The sequence below is a fragment of the Poecilia formosa genome, unplaced genomic scaffold, assembly GCF_000485575.1.
Source record: "Poecilia formosa unplaced genomic scaffold, Poecilia_formosa-5.1.2 Scaffold587, whole genome shotgun sequence".
NCBI lineage: Eukaryota > Metazoa > Chordata > Actinopteri > Cyprinodontiformes > Poeciliidae > Poecilia > Poecilia formosa.
This window is the reverse complement of record NW_006800526.1, coordinates 177,947-194,854: the sequence shown is the minus strand read 5'-3', so window position 1 is coordinate 194,854 and position 16,908 is coordinate 177,947. Positions and strand designations below refer to the sequence as shown.

The 16,908-nt window shown below is 37.9% G+C and overlaps 1 protein-coding gene across 2 annotated transcripts in view; it reads right to left on the bottom strand.

Annotated features, from left to right (window-relative positions):
* Positions 1 to 16,908, bottom strand: part of arhgef39 (Rho guanine nucleotide exchange factor (GEF) 39) — a 26,972-nt gene extending 10,064 nt beyond the window's left edge. Inside the window, exons 1-7 of one of the 2 annotated variants that reach the window (XM_007541089.2) lie at positions 16,791 to 16,908; positions 15,202 to 15,373; positions 13,586 to 13,680; positions 9,742 to 9,862; positions 9,221 to 9,339; positions 6,972 to 7,042; positions 2,302 to 2,430 (exon numbers count right to left, since the gene is read on the bottom strand). In XM_007541089.2, the coding sequence (XP_007541151.1) occupies positions 2,302 to 2,430; positions 6,972 to 7,042; positions 9,221 to 9,339; positions 9,742 to 9,862; positions 13,586 to 13,680; positions 15,202 to 15,351 (685 nt within the window). In that variant the 5' untranslated portion in view covers positions 15,352 to 15,373; positions 16,791 to 16,908. The remainder of the gene's footprint in view (positions 1 to 2,301; positions 2,431 to 6,971; positions 7,043 to 9,220; positions 9,340 to 9,741; positions 9,863 to 13,585; positions 13,681 to 15,201; positions 15,374 to 16,790) is intronic. The other variant, XM_007541090.2, reaches the window with a different exon arrangement.

The following is a 16,908-nucleotide window of genomic DNA, read 5'->3' as shown; positions in this document are numbered from 1 at the left end:
ATTAGGTTTGAACTAACCCAACTTAAAAATGATTCCATGCAATTACAGCTTGTAGATCAGCTTGTCTGGCATTGGCTCTAGAATATGAACATTTCCATAAATATGTTTGGATAACTGAGCTTCTATATTGGGCTTCAAGAAAACTAAGAATTTATTTTGTAAAATTTAAAGATAAGATTTCTGACTTAAAATGAAAAAATAATACTTGGGTGATCAGAGATGAATATAGGTAAAAAACACAATCTCATATTATTATTTTTTAAACCATGACATGTCCTGAGGCTTCAAATGAAAAATAAAAATAATTGAAGTTAAGGAGAAAAATTTGGCTGATGCATGGACAATCAAACCTCATTACTTGCATAGAAAATTTAGGACTTCAGTAACAAATACGAAAACAGACATAAAAACACGCGACGGTGTGCTGTATCTGCCTTAGTGATTTAGGCTTTGAGTCCCACAATTGCCCCTCTCCTGTCCTCCAAAGCTACTTAATATGTTAGAGGGGCTCTGATGCTTCTGATCTTTAAAAGGCACTGCTTTTCTTTCTCCAACATTAAAGGTGGTGATGGTGAGGAGGAAGGAGAATGGGTCAGGATGAGGTTGCTGTGTGGGGAGGTGCTGCTGCACCTCTGAAGTCTGCCTGGTGGGACCAGAGCTTTATTCACTAAAATGGAGCCTGTGCACTGCAAAGGCTTGAGAACTTGGATGAGAGGAAGCTTTCAAAACTTTTCACATTGGCATTAGAGACATGAGCTGCTATTCATCGTTCACTCTCAGCCTCAGCTGATTTAAAAGCAGCTTGCATGTCCACAATGACAAACACCGGTTTGTACAGTATATCCTATCCATTCATTTTAGTATATGAATAGACTTAGCCATAATCAACTTAACTTACACCCTACCTCTAATCATAACCCCTTTCCATTAAAATATGTTTATGCACCATGATGTCTTTAGATTACTAAATACATCACAAAAGGTCCTAAATAGGTAACGTAAACAAGTACACACAGAGGCACACACAAGCGCATGCACACACATGCACATGCCGTCACACACACACACACACACGCGCACACACACATTAAGAGAAACACACATTAAGAGAAACACACATTCTGGCTTTCTTTTTATCTTCTGGTCTGGGAGATGAAGCCGGACTCTAATTGGTCCTGGGGGAGATTGGCAGGGCGAGCAGCGCTACAATGAGGCCTAATTCTCTTGAGGCAAACAAAAAGAAGGGGAGTGGCAGGAAGAAAAGAGCCACCATTCCACAAAGCACTGGATGAACTGCATCTCAAGAGAGGAAATAAATTTAAAAGGTAGAAAGCAGGTGAAGGGTAAAGGTACATTCATTCATTAATTGAAATACTTTCATAACTTGTATCTACTTAAAGTATTTTCCAGTAGTGAAAGATATACAGTCAAAACAAGCAAAGACAGTTCAATGGTTCTGCTGCGTATTTAATGATAAGCACATAGAAACGTTTTTTTTCTTTTTACAACCTTTCCCTTTAGATTTTGCCATTATATTAATCTACAATGTTTCCCCTACCATTATCCAGGTGGGGGGCGTAATGTTCCTCCTTACCTCTCCAAGAAGATTACGATATAATAATTGTAGGTATTCACAGTGAATGCCTTTGATTTTATCAACCTTTCTAGTAACAGTAGACCACATTGTGAGTGATTTCTGCCCCTAGTGGTCACTCGTCTACCTGACACACTGAACTGAGTGTGAGGATGCACACGCCAAGTCATGCAGTTCGCTCGGTTTGCATGACTTCAGCGCGAATTTTCAAAAGCACTAACCACAAGGCTGACAAACGCTGGATAAAAACACACGCTTCTACTTCGTCAGTGACACACACACATGGGTAAACACATACTCCCGCCAGCAGACAGAGAGCAAACACAAAAAACAGTCATAAAATCCTGCGAAGCACGCAAGGCTATCAGCCTTCTTAGTGCTCAGTCATTCAGATGCATTAAACACACTGATGCTGGTGAGCTACGGTGTAGCCAATGCCCTATCCTGGAGCAGACTGACAGAAGTATGGCTGCCATCAGGCACTCTGACCATGGAAGACTGGTGAAATGCCTTGCTCAAGGACACAACAGGTGAGTGGGGGTTCAAACCAGATGAACCCCCATGTGCTGACATACTGTCGCCCTGCTTAAGTTTAGCTGTGTCCTTTGTGTCTCAAAGGACTTTGAGCAACAGATTCAGGAATGTATAAGAGAGATGGTGGGAATTGATGAAGAAGATGAAAGGAATGCGTCATTGGAGGATCCAACCTGGAGCCAGCACCCGCGTCTTCCGGCCCTGCAGCAGCTTTTGCACTCTGCAGAGCTGCAGGTGGTTTTCATGGCGCTGAGCATTGCCCTGGATACGCTGGGACACTTCACACACAGCGACCAAGGCTCCTACAGAAATCAAAGACATAAAGTGTATTAGGAGGACATTCACAAAACTTGTGTGTGAGCTCTTTCTGAATCAAAATGAATATATTTCTAAACATATTGTGGGCATGCACACATTTCTGTGTCAAATGAAACATGTAAGAAAAAACTAAATATTTTGGTTAAGAAAAAACATTTCAAAACCATGTGAAGCAGTAAATGGTCCAGGTAAAATCTCTCTAGCAAATTAGCAGTGATAGCTATAAAAGTAATATGAGACTAGGATATAAGACCCAACAAATGGCTGGGGGGAGAAGTTCTGGAACAACTGGCAGAGTTTGCAGAACATGGTAAGCACATATAAAGAGGTGGAAAAGGTCTTGTTGATTTCAGAAGAGTGCAGATGGCTCCAAGATAATGAAATGGCAACAGTAACTCAAATAACCACTAACAGTAAATTGGCTACTCCGACCCCAAACAGCATTCCCCCCTGGCCAGCAATGGCTCCGAGTCTGTTCTCAGAGTACATCACACTTTTTGAAAGTTAAATATTTTCCTTTAAATTGTTCATGCAGTTTAAAGTCACATAAATAGGAATCCCAATAAAGTCTAGGAATCGTCAGTTTCCTGTGAATGCGGTTAGCTGCTTGGTGCATATCTACGGCAGGCCATCTGTACATTTAATAATCTTGTGTATTTTGCTTCTTGTACTGCATTCATCAATTACAAAATCATAAAAAAAATTCTGTAAACAGAAGAAAACACCCAACATCATGTCTACATTTTGCCACTACTCTGGTAAAGTATAATTTAGATTTTTCTAAATAGTTTTCACTGAAACAAATTGATTAACATAGTTATGTTGTCACATTCACAAATATAGGTACAGGTACATGTGCAGATGAACGCAAATATCATAAGCAGCCCATTGTGAAGACAAAAGCAAATATTGATGAGTTCTGAACAGTGATCATGCTGGTCTTCTCTTAGAATGTACGATACATCTTAAAAATTAACAAAAAATTTTTTAACTGGATTATTATTTGTTTTTAGCAATAACATTTCTAATCAGTTTTTGAAAGGCTTCATGAGATCACAGACTAACACAACCTGATTTCATTAAGCTCCTGTCAGGAACTCTACTGAGCAATGAAAATGAAAATATTCAAAGAGTCCTGATTAGGTGTGATGGTCTGCTGAACAGTGTGTTCAGAATCACCAAACCATGGTTATTTTAATTAGGGATGCTGGTCTCCACCACAGGGATCCTTATGTCCCATAATGCAATAGCTGCTTTCAAGTTAGTTTTTATGTGTATGATATGTACAGTAAAAGCTAAACCTGGAAAGCATGGGGTATTAAAAAAAACATTTCTTTAAAGGATTTACAACATCAAACCATTACCATCAGAGGAACATCATACTGACTGGATTGATGACGTCACAGTTACAAGTGATGGCACAAGTGCTTAAACAATGCAGAGGTTCAGATGTCACTTTATCATCCACTGCAGGAATCATATATAATTGCTATGCAATTTTTTTTCCAGAGCTGAGTAAAATTAGCCTGTGGAATAAAAGTTTACAGAGCTTACAAACTAGATGTGTGCTTAGCTGTAAGCAGAAATCTTCAGGAAATCGGGTTGTAGGAACTCTGTTTACAGTAATCTGACTGTAAATCATGTTGGAAATTAGCGATGCAATAAAACTGTCTGTAAATGGTAAAGCCAAAGTTGTGTCATTAAAATTATGTTGAAGTTTGATTAAAATCAAATTTACTCAAGTTAGATGCATCTGAAACGTCTGTTAATGCTGCCTGGCCAGCAGCAGCTCATTTGCATAATTGTGATGCAGCCATAAAACATTGCATTCCTTGATGAGGTCAAAACTGGCAGAACTGATGAGGTGAAATCTCAATATCTGAGAATGATTTTGTATATTAAATGTAATGAATATGTTTTGGATACCACACAGAACGCTTGTTGCAGGAAGCATAATAGTGGACCTTTAAAGCCAATTGAATCAAGGAAACTCTCGCTCAGGTAGTAGCTTATAGCAAGAGTGTCAGACTCATTAAGATCATGAATGTTCTCCTGGTGTGGCAAAATGTATTGATAAAAACCATTAACAAACTGCTAAAATATTAATACATAGCTATGTCTGCTTAAGTAAGTACTTCTTAAAGTTAAATAATATTGAACATCTTTTCACACTGATGTAATTTGGCAGTATACAGATAAAACCTGATTTAACTTGACTGATTAAACAATATTTAAGCACAGAACTGTTATCTTGTCCTGTTGGGCTGGATTTGGCCCCTGTGGTTTAGAGAAGAAACCATCATATCATTTGGGGTATTAATGCCCCAGTTTGTTGCTTTCACCCCTAACCCCTCCTCTTTGTCACTGGCAGCAAGTGACAAACAGTTTTTTCCCTCACAAGTTTACAAATTCATGTTTTGTTTTTGTGCAAAGCAGCTGGCTGTCTTCAGCTACTGGACACTGGTGCAGTGTACAACTGAAAAAGGTGCTTGCAGTGTTTTCCCAACTTAATAACAAATATCATCTGTAAAAGCTACATGCAGACAATGTTCTCCTGTACAGTTTTTAGAAGAAACATTCTACATAAACTCTACTGTGCATCAGTTAAAAATGCAACGACTTTGAAGTTAAAACGCCTTGCCTGCAAACGTTCCATTTCTCCAAGGATCGCTTGGGAAAGAACAAAGCCTCTGACTTGAAAGAAGAAGGCTAACATGGGACCTGAGTGCACAAAGTCTAGTCAGTGGTGCTGAATCAGCCCCTTGCTCCTGCCAGGCCTACTCCAAAAAGTGCATTTACAAAAAGAATTAAGAGAAGGAAAGAAGAGGCTTTAACGTGATCATCTCAACCAGGACTGGTGGCTTCAGGAGGTTTCATAAATTATGTGAGTGGTAACAACAGGAAAGAGAAATAAAAAGATTCATTTTATGAAACCACTGAGAGGACATGCCCCAGTAATGAACGCAGTCAGTGAACTTGGATTTAAAAGTAAAATCTGACGCAAATTTCTCACTAATCTAGATTTTAATCCACTTTGCATAATTTAAACACTAGCTTACTACCAACAATAAAAAATAAATTAAAACTTAATTTAGTAGTTCTATCACTAGAACTACTAAGCCTGGGAAGACTTTTGCAGGCCTCGTTCCCATCGTCCTCCTGCTACTGTAGTGCAAACGTGTGAACTCTGGGACGTTTTCATTCACTTTCAGTATCTTTGCTTTGATTCTCTGGGCGGTAGAAAAAGCTGTGATTCTATGAAAATTAACTTCATACAAGAAATTAAGAAAAACAAACCAAATAAGAAGCAAAACAGAAAATAAAGGCTTTAGAAGCAATTTATGAAAATATCTGGTTTATCAATAAAAATAAATAAAAACAACAGAAAATATGATTATTTCAACAGTTACTGACAGCAGTAGGACTGTTTGTTGCCTTGGTTTCCACATTTATCTTCCACCTGCTGCAACTCCTTATTCCACATTTTTCTTCAGTTGTGTTTGATCCAGTACAAAGATTTATCAGACTTCACAGATTAGAACCTGAGCTGCACCGCTCAAGTCCAACTGTGTTCCAGACACTCAGGTCATAAAATTTGCAACCATGAAAACTCAGTGCAGGTACACCAATTAAATCCTGCCTTTATATGCAGGAATAGAAAAGTAATGCTTCAGGGAAAAGGGGATAAAGAAGAAGGAAAGCAAACGGATACAGAATGGAAACAGCAGTTAAGTCTCCTGTGATTCTCTGTTCGTTAGCTTAATCCAGTTTTGCTAAAATTATCCGAAATTTCTCATTGAACAATTTTCATTATGTGCTTGTATGTGCTACACTTACAAGGGTCCCTGATTAAAAAATACTAATGAGAAGAGGAAGGAAAAAGGAGGGCACAGTAAGATATGTACCTTCATTTTAGAGTCAGAGGAGGTTTTAATTTGTAAGCACATGCAGCACACCAGCAACCACATTTTAATTGATTCACATAAATAATTCCTTGTGTATATTTGCACTTGAAGCACATTTTCTGTTTATTTGACAACTGGAAATAGTCATTATCAAGATCTGTGCTGATGTGAAGATTTTATTTATTAATATAACTGCCTGTTTAATATGCTCTGATCCACTCCTAATTAACGAGGTCAAACTGGAGCCACATGTACACACAGTATTCTCTTGCTTTCATTTCCTCTCCAGTCAAATGATGCTTTCACACTTACAAGGGAGTTATGAAGAAAAGCATTTTTCATTCTCCTTTAGATAAAGACAATCAGACAGATTACGGTGTCATGAGGACATGCCAGAGCTTCTAACTGTGCAGACTCCTTAATTTGTTGCTTAAAGATGTTTGAAGAAGGCAAACATGATCTTTGTCTAATGATGCAAACCACATTAACGCTGCTCCTGTTTGCATTTAATGAGAAATTCATTAGCAGAGACATAATGAAAGGCGGAGATGTAAATACAGATGGTCCATATTTTAGTTGTACTAAAAAACATGCACTGATTTGAATAAAGAGATACTTACTGGAAAGCTGTTCAAACTCTGGGTGGTCTGGACTGGTGTTGGCGGCCAGGTCTTGGAGGAGATGCTTATACCTGAGTGACAAACAAAACCAGATGAACCAACTGAAGAACTAGAAAAATGCAGTCAACCAGAGTCAACAGCTGTTGATATGTATTGAACTGTAGACTTTGGAAGATCTTCTCTGCCATTTGGCCCAAAGCTGTTAAGCTACGGTTGTTTATTTGATGTGAACTGTCAAATAATAGTGTACATTTTGCAGTTTAAAAAAAAATGAGATATTGATGCCATAATAACAAGACTCAGAGCACACATAATCCCAGTTACACTTCCCTCCAGATAGTTGCACATTGTTAGCTCCTTGCAGACTGTTGCTCTGCAAAAAAACATGCAGACAATCTGATCCCTAATAAGTCTATACGCATATTTCAAAGACATAAACCCATGTGGCAAATGGACTGTACTTGTATAGCGATTTGTCCAGAGAAGCCCAAAGAGCTTCACACTACATTCAAATTAAACGATTTTCATTTTTTTAAGAAAATAAAAATCTGAAAGGTTAATAAATTTTAAAAAAATATGAAAAGTACCATGCATGTGAATGTTCTCCTTTGTGTTGGTCTAACACACAAATCTCAGTAAACTGCACTGAAGTTAGTGATCGTAAGAGAACAAAATGACAAGTTCATGGTGTTACTTTTGCAAAACACTGTATTGGTGAATAATCACTCTACACAAACTTGATACTTTTTCATAGGATAACGTGACCTACAGGAACATTGACAGTTGTCATTGATTTCTACCATGTCTGTCTCCACCTCTCAGCCCACCCCTCCCTGAGTCTAGTCTTAGCTTGTTTTATAGACACAGTGGTGCCACTGGAAGAGGCCATTAGAGACGAAACCAGGCTGTTTGACTCTGGTCTGTTTGGTGGCATTAAATGTTCCAGCGTAATGTGACAGAGGTTGTTTAGAATAATGGTTCCCAAACTTTTTAGCCCACAACTCCAAATGTAATGGTGCAAGCTTCTCACACTGAGAGAAGCTTGCTATCTCTCTTTCTCTCTCATGTAGTAATGCCTAATAAGCATAAGCCTCAGTAAAAACAAACTTAGAAAAGAACTTAGAAACTTAGATGCCTCATGGGTCGCAGCATCATCCATTACTTAAAAAACCCTAAAGCTAAAAAAAATAATAATAAATATGTCTGACAACGAAACCCTGTCAGTGCTACCATCCAAGGAGGTATTTACTTTTTAAATCCCAGAACATTTTTATATTATTTCTGCCTCAACTTAGATTATTTATGTTGCAGTCATACAGCCAGATGAGGCATAATAAAGGTATCTCCCACCTATTAAATTAAAAGGGCAGTATTATGTATTCTCCAGGCACAGAGAACCAAGTACAGCATTTCCCCTACTATATTCTAAAGCACAGACTGAGTGCAGCCCCTTGACTTGGATAGTCTGTTAGAATTTCTACTGGGCCAATCAGCGAACAGAAGGAGAAGTTATAAACAATGACGTTGATTTTCTGCTCCATATTAGAATCATAGTCTATCTGTAGTTTTAGTGATGGCAAAGGAGGAAGTGAACAAAGCCCATCAGTCCATGTTGGTAACACTTCCAAATATTGAAATAACATCAGCAGCTCACTGGTTCGGATCGGCTTTTCTCTCATTGCAGTGCAGAATGGTTGTTTACAGCGCAGGCAACTTCTGGTTAGCTTCATAGCATTGAACTAGCATTACATACGTCACAAACGTCTGCAACTGGCTAAACTTTAAAACTTTAACATAGGCCACGCCTCCAGGAAGTAATAGTTTCTCAACAGCAAAGGGTCCAGACCCTCTGGATGAAGCAAAGTGTAGAACAGGAGGCTGGTTTTACCAGGATAGGACCTGGTAAATATCTTTATGAATATCAGAGGAGAATGGGCAGACTAGTTTGAGAAAAAAGGGAAACAACCTTTATTCTACCAAGCAGAATTTCATCTATGAACACACAATGAGTCGAACCTTGAAGAAGATGTGTATGTGAAATATAGCAGCAACTTTCAATCTCACTACTGATTGCTTGGTCAGAATTTGCAGTGAACATGACAGCAAGAATCCATCCTGCCATGTCACAAAGCTAAAATAATCATAATAAAAAAAACACCAAATAGATCCCCAAATTTAATTTCCAATTCCAACATGATGAGAAACAAAATAACCAGAATCTTAATTTAAACAGAGAGGTGAAGTCTTACTGACGAATTCGCTGAACTGGCATTTGAAGCATGTCCTCCAGCTTCTGGCTGTTAAACTGTGGTCGAGCTTCTTGAAGTTTCTTAAAACGTCTGAAGGCTTTATTTTTCTTCAGCTGGATCTGGAAAAAAAAAAAAAAAACATATTAAGTGAGGTCATTTTCAAGGTCATACACAGGACAATGCAAATACTTTGGGACATTTGCACTGAAAGCTTTTTGAAACTCTTGGTTGTTTTTATTTTTTCATTTTACTCCAGGACAACTAAATTGCTTTTGGAAGTGGTTTGGTATCTGTTGTTAAACTAAAGCACACTGATTGCTAAAGCAGAAAGATGTGGAAAGAACACCTTCTGAATTCTGTGTGCACAAAGGAACTTTAGAACAGATCCTTTCTCCCAGCAGCTGGGAGAGTGAGGTGTTTCATTTCTTGTAAACAGAAATTAATAAAATATGTACATGCACATTATGAACATTTTAAAAAATATATCCAACTCAGCTGCATAATAAATGCAGAGTCTCTACCCCAAGCAGTTTGTTGGCATTATAGATGTTGTCCACATAGGTGTTGTAGTGGTGCAAATGTGAAGAGAACTTTTCCAGGCCTTTCCCAATGTAGCCATTCTCCAAATGGACCAGTAATGATCTGTAAAATACAAAGTAACCAAAAATAAAACTTTGAATCATTTCAATTTGGCCATTGCAAGACAACCAAAACTTTTTATTAATACAGCTTTGAACTTCATATGTAATAGTTTCAGCATTTTATATATTATATATATATATTTATTTATAAAAGAGGTTTACACATGCTTAATAAAAGTTAAATCAGACTAAACTGATTTAACCAAAGTTAAACCATACCAAATGTTTGGTCTGATTTAACTTTTATTAAGCATGTGTAAACTTCTTGTTCCATTGTTTTGTTTTTTGTTTGTTTGTTTTTACACATATAGGAAAGTGTAAGCACTTTGTTGGCAACAGTCTGACTGTTTTAGGTCCTAAAACCTAAATCAAATTAATTTCTAGTCTCTTAAATGTTTCCACATAATGTTCTTTCCTCAACATGCCTATTTATGAATCTATTTTATGAAGTGCACCAGTTCCTCCTGTAGCAAAACAGCCTCACAACATGATGCTGCCACCACCGTACTTCAGTTAGGATGGTGTCCAGGCAACAACCATCCCCATGTTTCCTCCAAATGTAATGATGGTCATTATGGTCAGACAGTTCCACTTCAGTCCCATCAGATCAGAGGACATGTCTCCAAAAATAAAGGTTGCCTGGAACACCATCCTAACTGAAGTACGGTGGTGGCAGCATCATGTTGTTGGGCTGTTTTGCTGCAGGAGGAACTGGTGCACATTTGGTCTGATTTAACTTCAGACAGCAAGACAAAATGTGGATTTTTTTTTGTTCTGTGTATGTAAACATCTGGGTTCAAATGTTTATTCTTTTATGCAATCAGCATTTGAATAAAGAGAGAAAGAGAAAAGTACAAATTTATAAGAATTATATTCTATGTGTTAACTACTTTGAATAAAAGTTTAAATTTCAACTTCTATAGTTTAACTTATTACCCTACAAAGTAGATGTGGGAAATACAGTATTAGGTTAATTTGTGCTGTTTGAATGTTGTAAAGTGCCTCAAGGTGACCTGCTGTATTATATAAATAAACTGAATTGAATTGGTATGTGTTGCTTTCATTTTAAAGATATTACATTGAGGTCAGAAGTTTTTATTTGTGTGGCTTCTATTTTAAACAGAAAAATGTATAGCTTAAAATGTTAACCATTCATGACAGAATGTGGTCACATTTTTAACTCCCAATGAAACTGCATTGAACTTTATGTTAAGGTGCAATATTGCCTGAGAGAGATAAAGGCAACATCACATCTGTATCACAGATGTGATGTTGCCTGACCACACATGGTTTTTAAAGTCAAGAGGTAGAGCTTCTTTGAACAGGTAGCTTAGCAGGCAAGGTTCAGGGGTGAGACTTTTCCTGTAAGTCAATGTTCAGGGAGAACACAGCCACTTTGTAGAGAAAACACACCTGCTGAACTCACCAAAACAACAGCATGAAGGAGACGGGAATGCAGTCGCTAAGCCTGTCAGGCTCTCTAACAGACTCAACTGGCAGAGGGCTTTGACACGTGTGAACAAGCTCATTATCTAAACTTCGAATAAGCACACACCCTCATCAAATGATGCTACCAGACACTTCTAACCACATGTCTTGTGCACACACACTTTACCAGTGAAGTTGATTTAAATAGATTTTAATGAAGGCCCGTGCTTAGGTGGACTCTACATAATCAAGCAATGCAGAAGCAGCTAGGAGGGTTCTAACAAGGGCTGGAAAATTTCAGCTTCCGATTTTTATTAAACTCTCAGTCGGATAGGTTCTTATAATAAATATGAAACTAAGGATTATACACTTTATATATCAATATATAAGGAGTATCAATATAAATTCTGGCGTTATAACACGAGTTTAGTGAATACCACATGTCAGAACCGAGCCAAGTCTTTTATCAAACAAAGAGTAGTGTTAAATATTTCTAGCAGTAAACCACTGTCTCCCCTAAGACCACTTCCTACAGGATAGACTGTCACTATGTTTCAAGCACTGATCCAGTAATGGGCACATAATGAAGATGTATGGGAACTGTGGAGCCATTCATCCAATAAATCAGAGTGTGTAATTTATACTTCAGTCTTCATTGTAGCACGCTAAACAAGAAAGCTTTGCCATCTGCAGGGACTCAAACCTTCATTTAGTCCAACTTAAACTCCTTATTATGGATGTCCAATGCATCCGAACCAACAATTCTACAGCTTTCCTTGCTGAAAAAGTGCAATTGTGAACAGAAATTGCTTACACTTTTATTTAAAATCAAGCACCAACTGTATTTTTTCAGATGACTTACCTTGTTTTAGCCAGCTGTAGTTTTGAAGCCTGTCCCACTGAAGGGCTCATGTTGGGGAAGCTTCAGCGTGAGCTGGACTATAAAAGCCCATCACCTGTTTGCCCAGCTTGTCAAAGAAAGAAAGTTCCAGAAAAACTTGGAGAGCAAACTTCTCTCACACACTGGATATGAATCAGACAAAAAGGCAAGATAATTGCCAGCTGAGCTGAGTTCAACGACCTAAGAAAATGACTAAAATCAGTTTGGTGAGTTTATTTAAGATGCAACAGCTAAGATTTCCATCCATCCATCCATCCATTGCTTATATAAAACCGGGTTGTGGGGGCAGCAGATCCAGGAGGGTACCCCAGACATTCCTCCACCATACAACATCCTCCAGCTCATTCTCAAGAATCTCAAGAAGGAGCCGGAGGAACTCAACACCCTGTCACTAAGGAGATGAGGAAACTCATTTCTACCTACCCTTAGTTCAGTCAATGAGGATTAGAACGTAGACAGACTGGTAAATTGAGAGTATTGCTTTTTGCCCTAGCCTATCCCTGTCTTCACCACAACAGACCAAAGTAGCAGCGCCCTCTAGAGACAGAACCCCAGTCCGTCTGTCCATCTCTTGTTCCATCCTATTCATAAACCAGACCATTAACTCCTGCTTGAGAAAGACTCATCCCTAACTAGCTACAGTTTCCAAGGATGACAAACTGTTTTGCAAATGTTCAGAAATTTACCACTTCAAGTCACATTTTTTTAGTAAAGACAACAAATGAAAAGATTTGTACTGTTTTTAACCCCGGATTTCTCCTAGTGACAGGGCACTCAGTTAGAACCTATGTGGCGGTTTGATTTCCAGTTTGGAAAATGATGACATGTCCCAAATCCGATTTCCTTCATTTTGGGAAATCGGTAATCAACTGATACTTACATGTGAAGCCGATCTCATCCACTGATGTTTTCTACCTCAGCAAAGGTCTAAAAATCAACCACTGTCCTCTTTTGCTCTGTGTGAGAGAGGTCTGACTGTTAACCCCGCCCACCAAGTCATGTCTGCACTCTTGTACTTAACAATACTCGCCCACAATTGCCAACTCTACGACTTTCGTTATATTTAGCCACATTTCAGACAAACCCCCCCCCCCCAAAAATTGGAATCAGCATGTCAGGCTTGTTAAAGATTTTCAATCGGCCAGATATCTGCAATCGGTGAACCCCTAGTCAGAAGTCAATGTAGAGTTAAAAAAATGCAAGGAAGAACAAATAACTGTACATTATTAATATCACCTGGATAAATCATAGGTGACATTTTATAGGTATATAATAAGAGAATGCCTCAAGATTGTAACACAGTAATAATAACAAACGACTAATCTTCATCAATTTACCAAGTCATGCACCAGTGATCAGTTCTTCAAAATACTCAGGTACCCAAAAAATACTTACTGATTCATTGAAAGAATAGATTTGATGGAACTGAAGATTCCTTCTCGAACATCCTCCTTTAAGGTTCCTTTGGCTTTCAAGATTTCCACAAAAAACTGTGCAAAGGACAAGAAGACGGTTAAAACTCTGGAGGTGGAACAAGGTGATATGCTACAATGTGAAAGCATTAAAAACCCAAATATTCATTAGCCAGAGCTTTGTGGGCTGTGTAGCTCACACAAAACCAACACTGTTGAGCTGCCAAAATGACAATAAAGCAACATCTGTTGGGATCTCAATCCATTTAAGCTGAAAATAGGATGAAGAAAATGAAATTTACCTCTAGTGAAGAGGTGGAGACCTAGTAGTTGTATTGAATTTAGACTATAGAGGCACATTTTATTTATTCACTCTCCACAGGAAGGTAAGGTGTTGTTAATGCTAAGGGTTTATTTGTAAAAGCTCAGTTAGGCCTTGTTGTAGAGCAGTTATGTAAGGTTCCCTTCATCACTGCACGAGGCAGAGGCAGAGGCTGAATGGACCAGACACACTGTCACCTCTGCTGGGCCATTTTAATTATCAGTTCGTGTTCACCATTAAATACATCTAAACTCAAGACAGAAAGAAAGAAAAAAAGATATGGTAGAGCTAAACAGTAGTGTAATATCAATTCACATGAGAAAACAAAAAATGCATGCATAAATAAATAATTGTATGTTTATGTGACCAAATGGGTTGGCACAGTGCAATATAAAGATGTCTATCTCTCTATGGTGCTGGTTTGACAGACTCAGAGTTCAAACTTTGTATAAACACCTTACTAGCATTTATGCTAGTAAGATCCATATTAGTTAATTGAGAAAGCATTTTTTTTGTTACAAATTTTACTTAAACTATTTTTTGTCTATTCTTGGCCTGACATAAAATAATCAGATTCTTATCCGAAATGTGTTTCCATCATCAGCTGTAAGCAGAAAATAATCACAAATAATTGAAATAAAGACTTAAACATCTTAATCTCTGTGAAATCAATCTGTGTTTTATTTACTGATGGATTACTGAAATACAACATTAATATTAGAATTTATTGAATATCAGTGTTCTAACAAAACAATTGCATTGCAAAACAGTATTGCTATTGCCATGGCAACATATTGACACTTTACAACCATAAATATCTCCAAAGTGGTTGAATAGTATCTCCCAATGAATATGAATAATAAGAAAATAGCAGCCTTTGGAGATTTTGTGCTCCACAGCTGGAGAAAACTTTGGTCATTCTGGCACTTTGTCCTCTCATTAAAAAGATTTTAAGCTGAAGGAATGATGTATAGAAAATGTTTTTATAATTTTGAAAAAATACCCAAAAACTTAGAATACCTTGACACCATGAGCTGGCATGTTTAAATACAAAAGCTATCATCAATCCTTCCGGCGCCTATTCCATCACTGGCTTCTAACAAAGAAGCATAGAAGTCAATCTACTGAAAAAAGAAATTTGAACATGCGATCGCCAAAAAATGGGTTTATGTTATTGACAAAATGTGTGGCCGTTACTAAATTTCAAATTCGCAACAAGCTGATAACAGGCCCAAAAGCTCAAACCTCCCTCACTGAGAGCGATAATAAAAACATACTGTGGTTACAAGCTCCAGCTGTTGGCAGTAGTGCTCCTCTGTCTGCACCAACTCTTTAGCGGCTCGGCTGCGTTTCCTCTCCCAGCGGTCCCTCTGCTCCTGGATGCTGCTGCACCCAGAGAGACCGGGCGGATGAGGAGAAAAGCTCATGGTTACCGTGGTGAGGAGAAGACTGCAGGGAAACATAAGGTTGTATTAGGTTATATTGAAAAATAACCTAATAGGTCGACTATATATAATATAGTCGACCTATTAGATTGATTACAGGCCAAGAAATTCTTGAAATTTCACTTCGAATTTAAAGAAATGTATTTAAATAACCAGTACTACCATCAGAAATTATAGAAGAAAATAGGGAAGACTGCTGACTTTACAGTTGTCTCAAATTCGGTTGCTTAGTCAAAGTAAGAACCTTCCAGTTATTTTTCTCCGAAGCTCACATATCATGGTTCTGATGTTTTCTGTGACATGGTGCTGGCTTTTGAAGCTGTGGGTTTCTACTGAACTGTTAAAAGAACTTTCCTTCACAATCACTTATTCATACCACATATAAGGTATGGATAAGTGTCACTTTTTAACTGAATTGCTAGAATAAATTAACATTTCAGTCATGACGACGTCCATATTTATGTAGACATGCTCCCAATGAGCAGCAGAAATGCTCAGTGATGACTGATGCTCCATGTTAAAGGATGGATGACATTTTTCTTGACTTCCAGAGGTTTTCAAATGGCCTTAAATCAATCTAAAATTTAGAATCTCCAATTAACCTCAAGTATCTACAAATTATATATATATATATATATATATATATATATATATATATATATAAATATCACATATTGTGATTTTTTTTGTTTTGTTTTGTCTGAGATGGATGCTGTCCATCACAGCTGAGCTGTACCTTGCAATGCAAATGGCTGAAAATGAAAACGGGAAACGTATATAATATGTGGTGTATCAAACACTTATTTTCCCTGTTGTATAAATTCTTTTAAAGCTTCTAAAGATTTAATAGTTTGTCTTAAGATTCAATTTCTTAGAAAATTGCATAATGTTAGAACTGAGGTTGCTAAATGTGTCATCTGAGAAGTGTATAGAGAACATCCTGACCAGGTCAGTTCATGGAGCCCTGCTGTTACATTTCATAGTGCAGTCAAATGACAGAATAAAGCCTGAAGGGGAGGCAGTCAGGGCCCCGCCTGAAAGTTTCTCTGAACATCGGCATTCCTGCCGTCACCTTCCATCTCTTCTGACAGACTCATGACTCCATATCCTGAAACTATTGGCAGTGTGGAAATTATTGTGTAACCATAACGCAGAACACACATAATCCAAAACTTGCATCGACTGAAACAACACAAAAGCGGCTCCTTATGTTACAGACAAACAGGTTTACATGTGTTACTGTAACAATGCATTACATACTTCTAAACCTTTAGAAAATGAACACAAATGAGGGAGCTTTCTGAGGAGGGATCAGAAAATTGAAATAGACACAGAAACTTCCCGATTTGCTTCTTCAACCGCACTGTCAAAGTAACAAGTGGAAACTATGTGACTTATTTTTAAACGAGAACTAAGCTTACCTTCAGCTGGCCTCCCTGCTTTAATCAAGGCGCCCTTTTTTAACTTTTAACTTGTTTCCGGGTAGCCGCTGTGGGACGCTCGCTGATTGGCTGAACGCGGAGACTCAGCCTGCTGGGC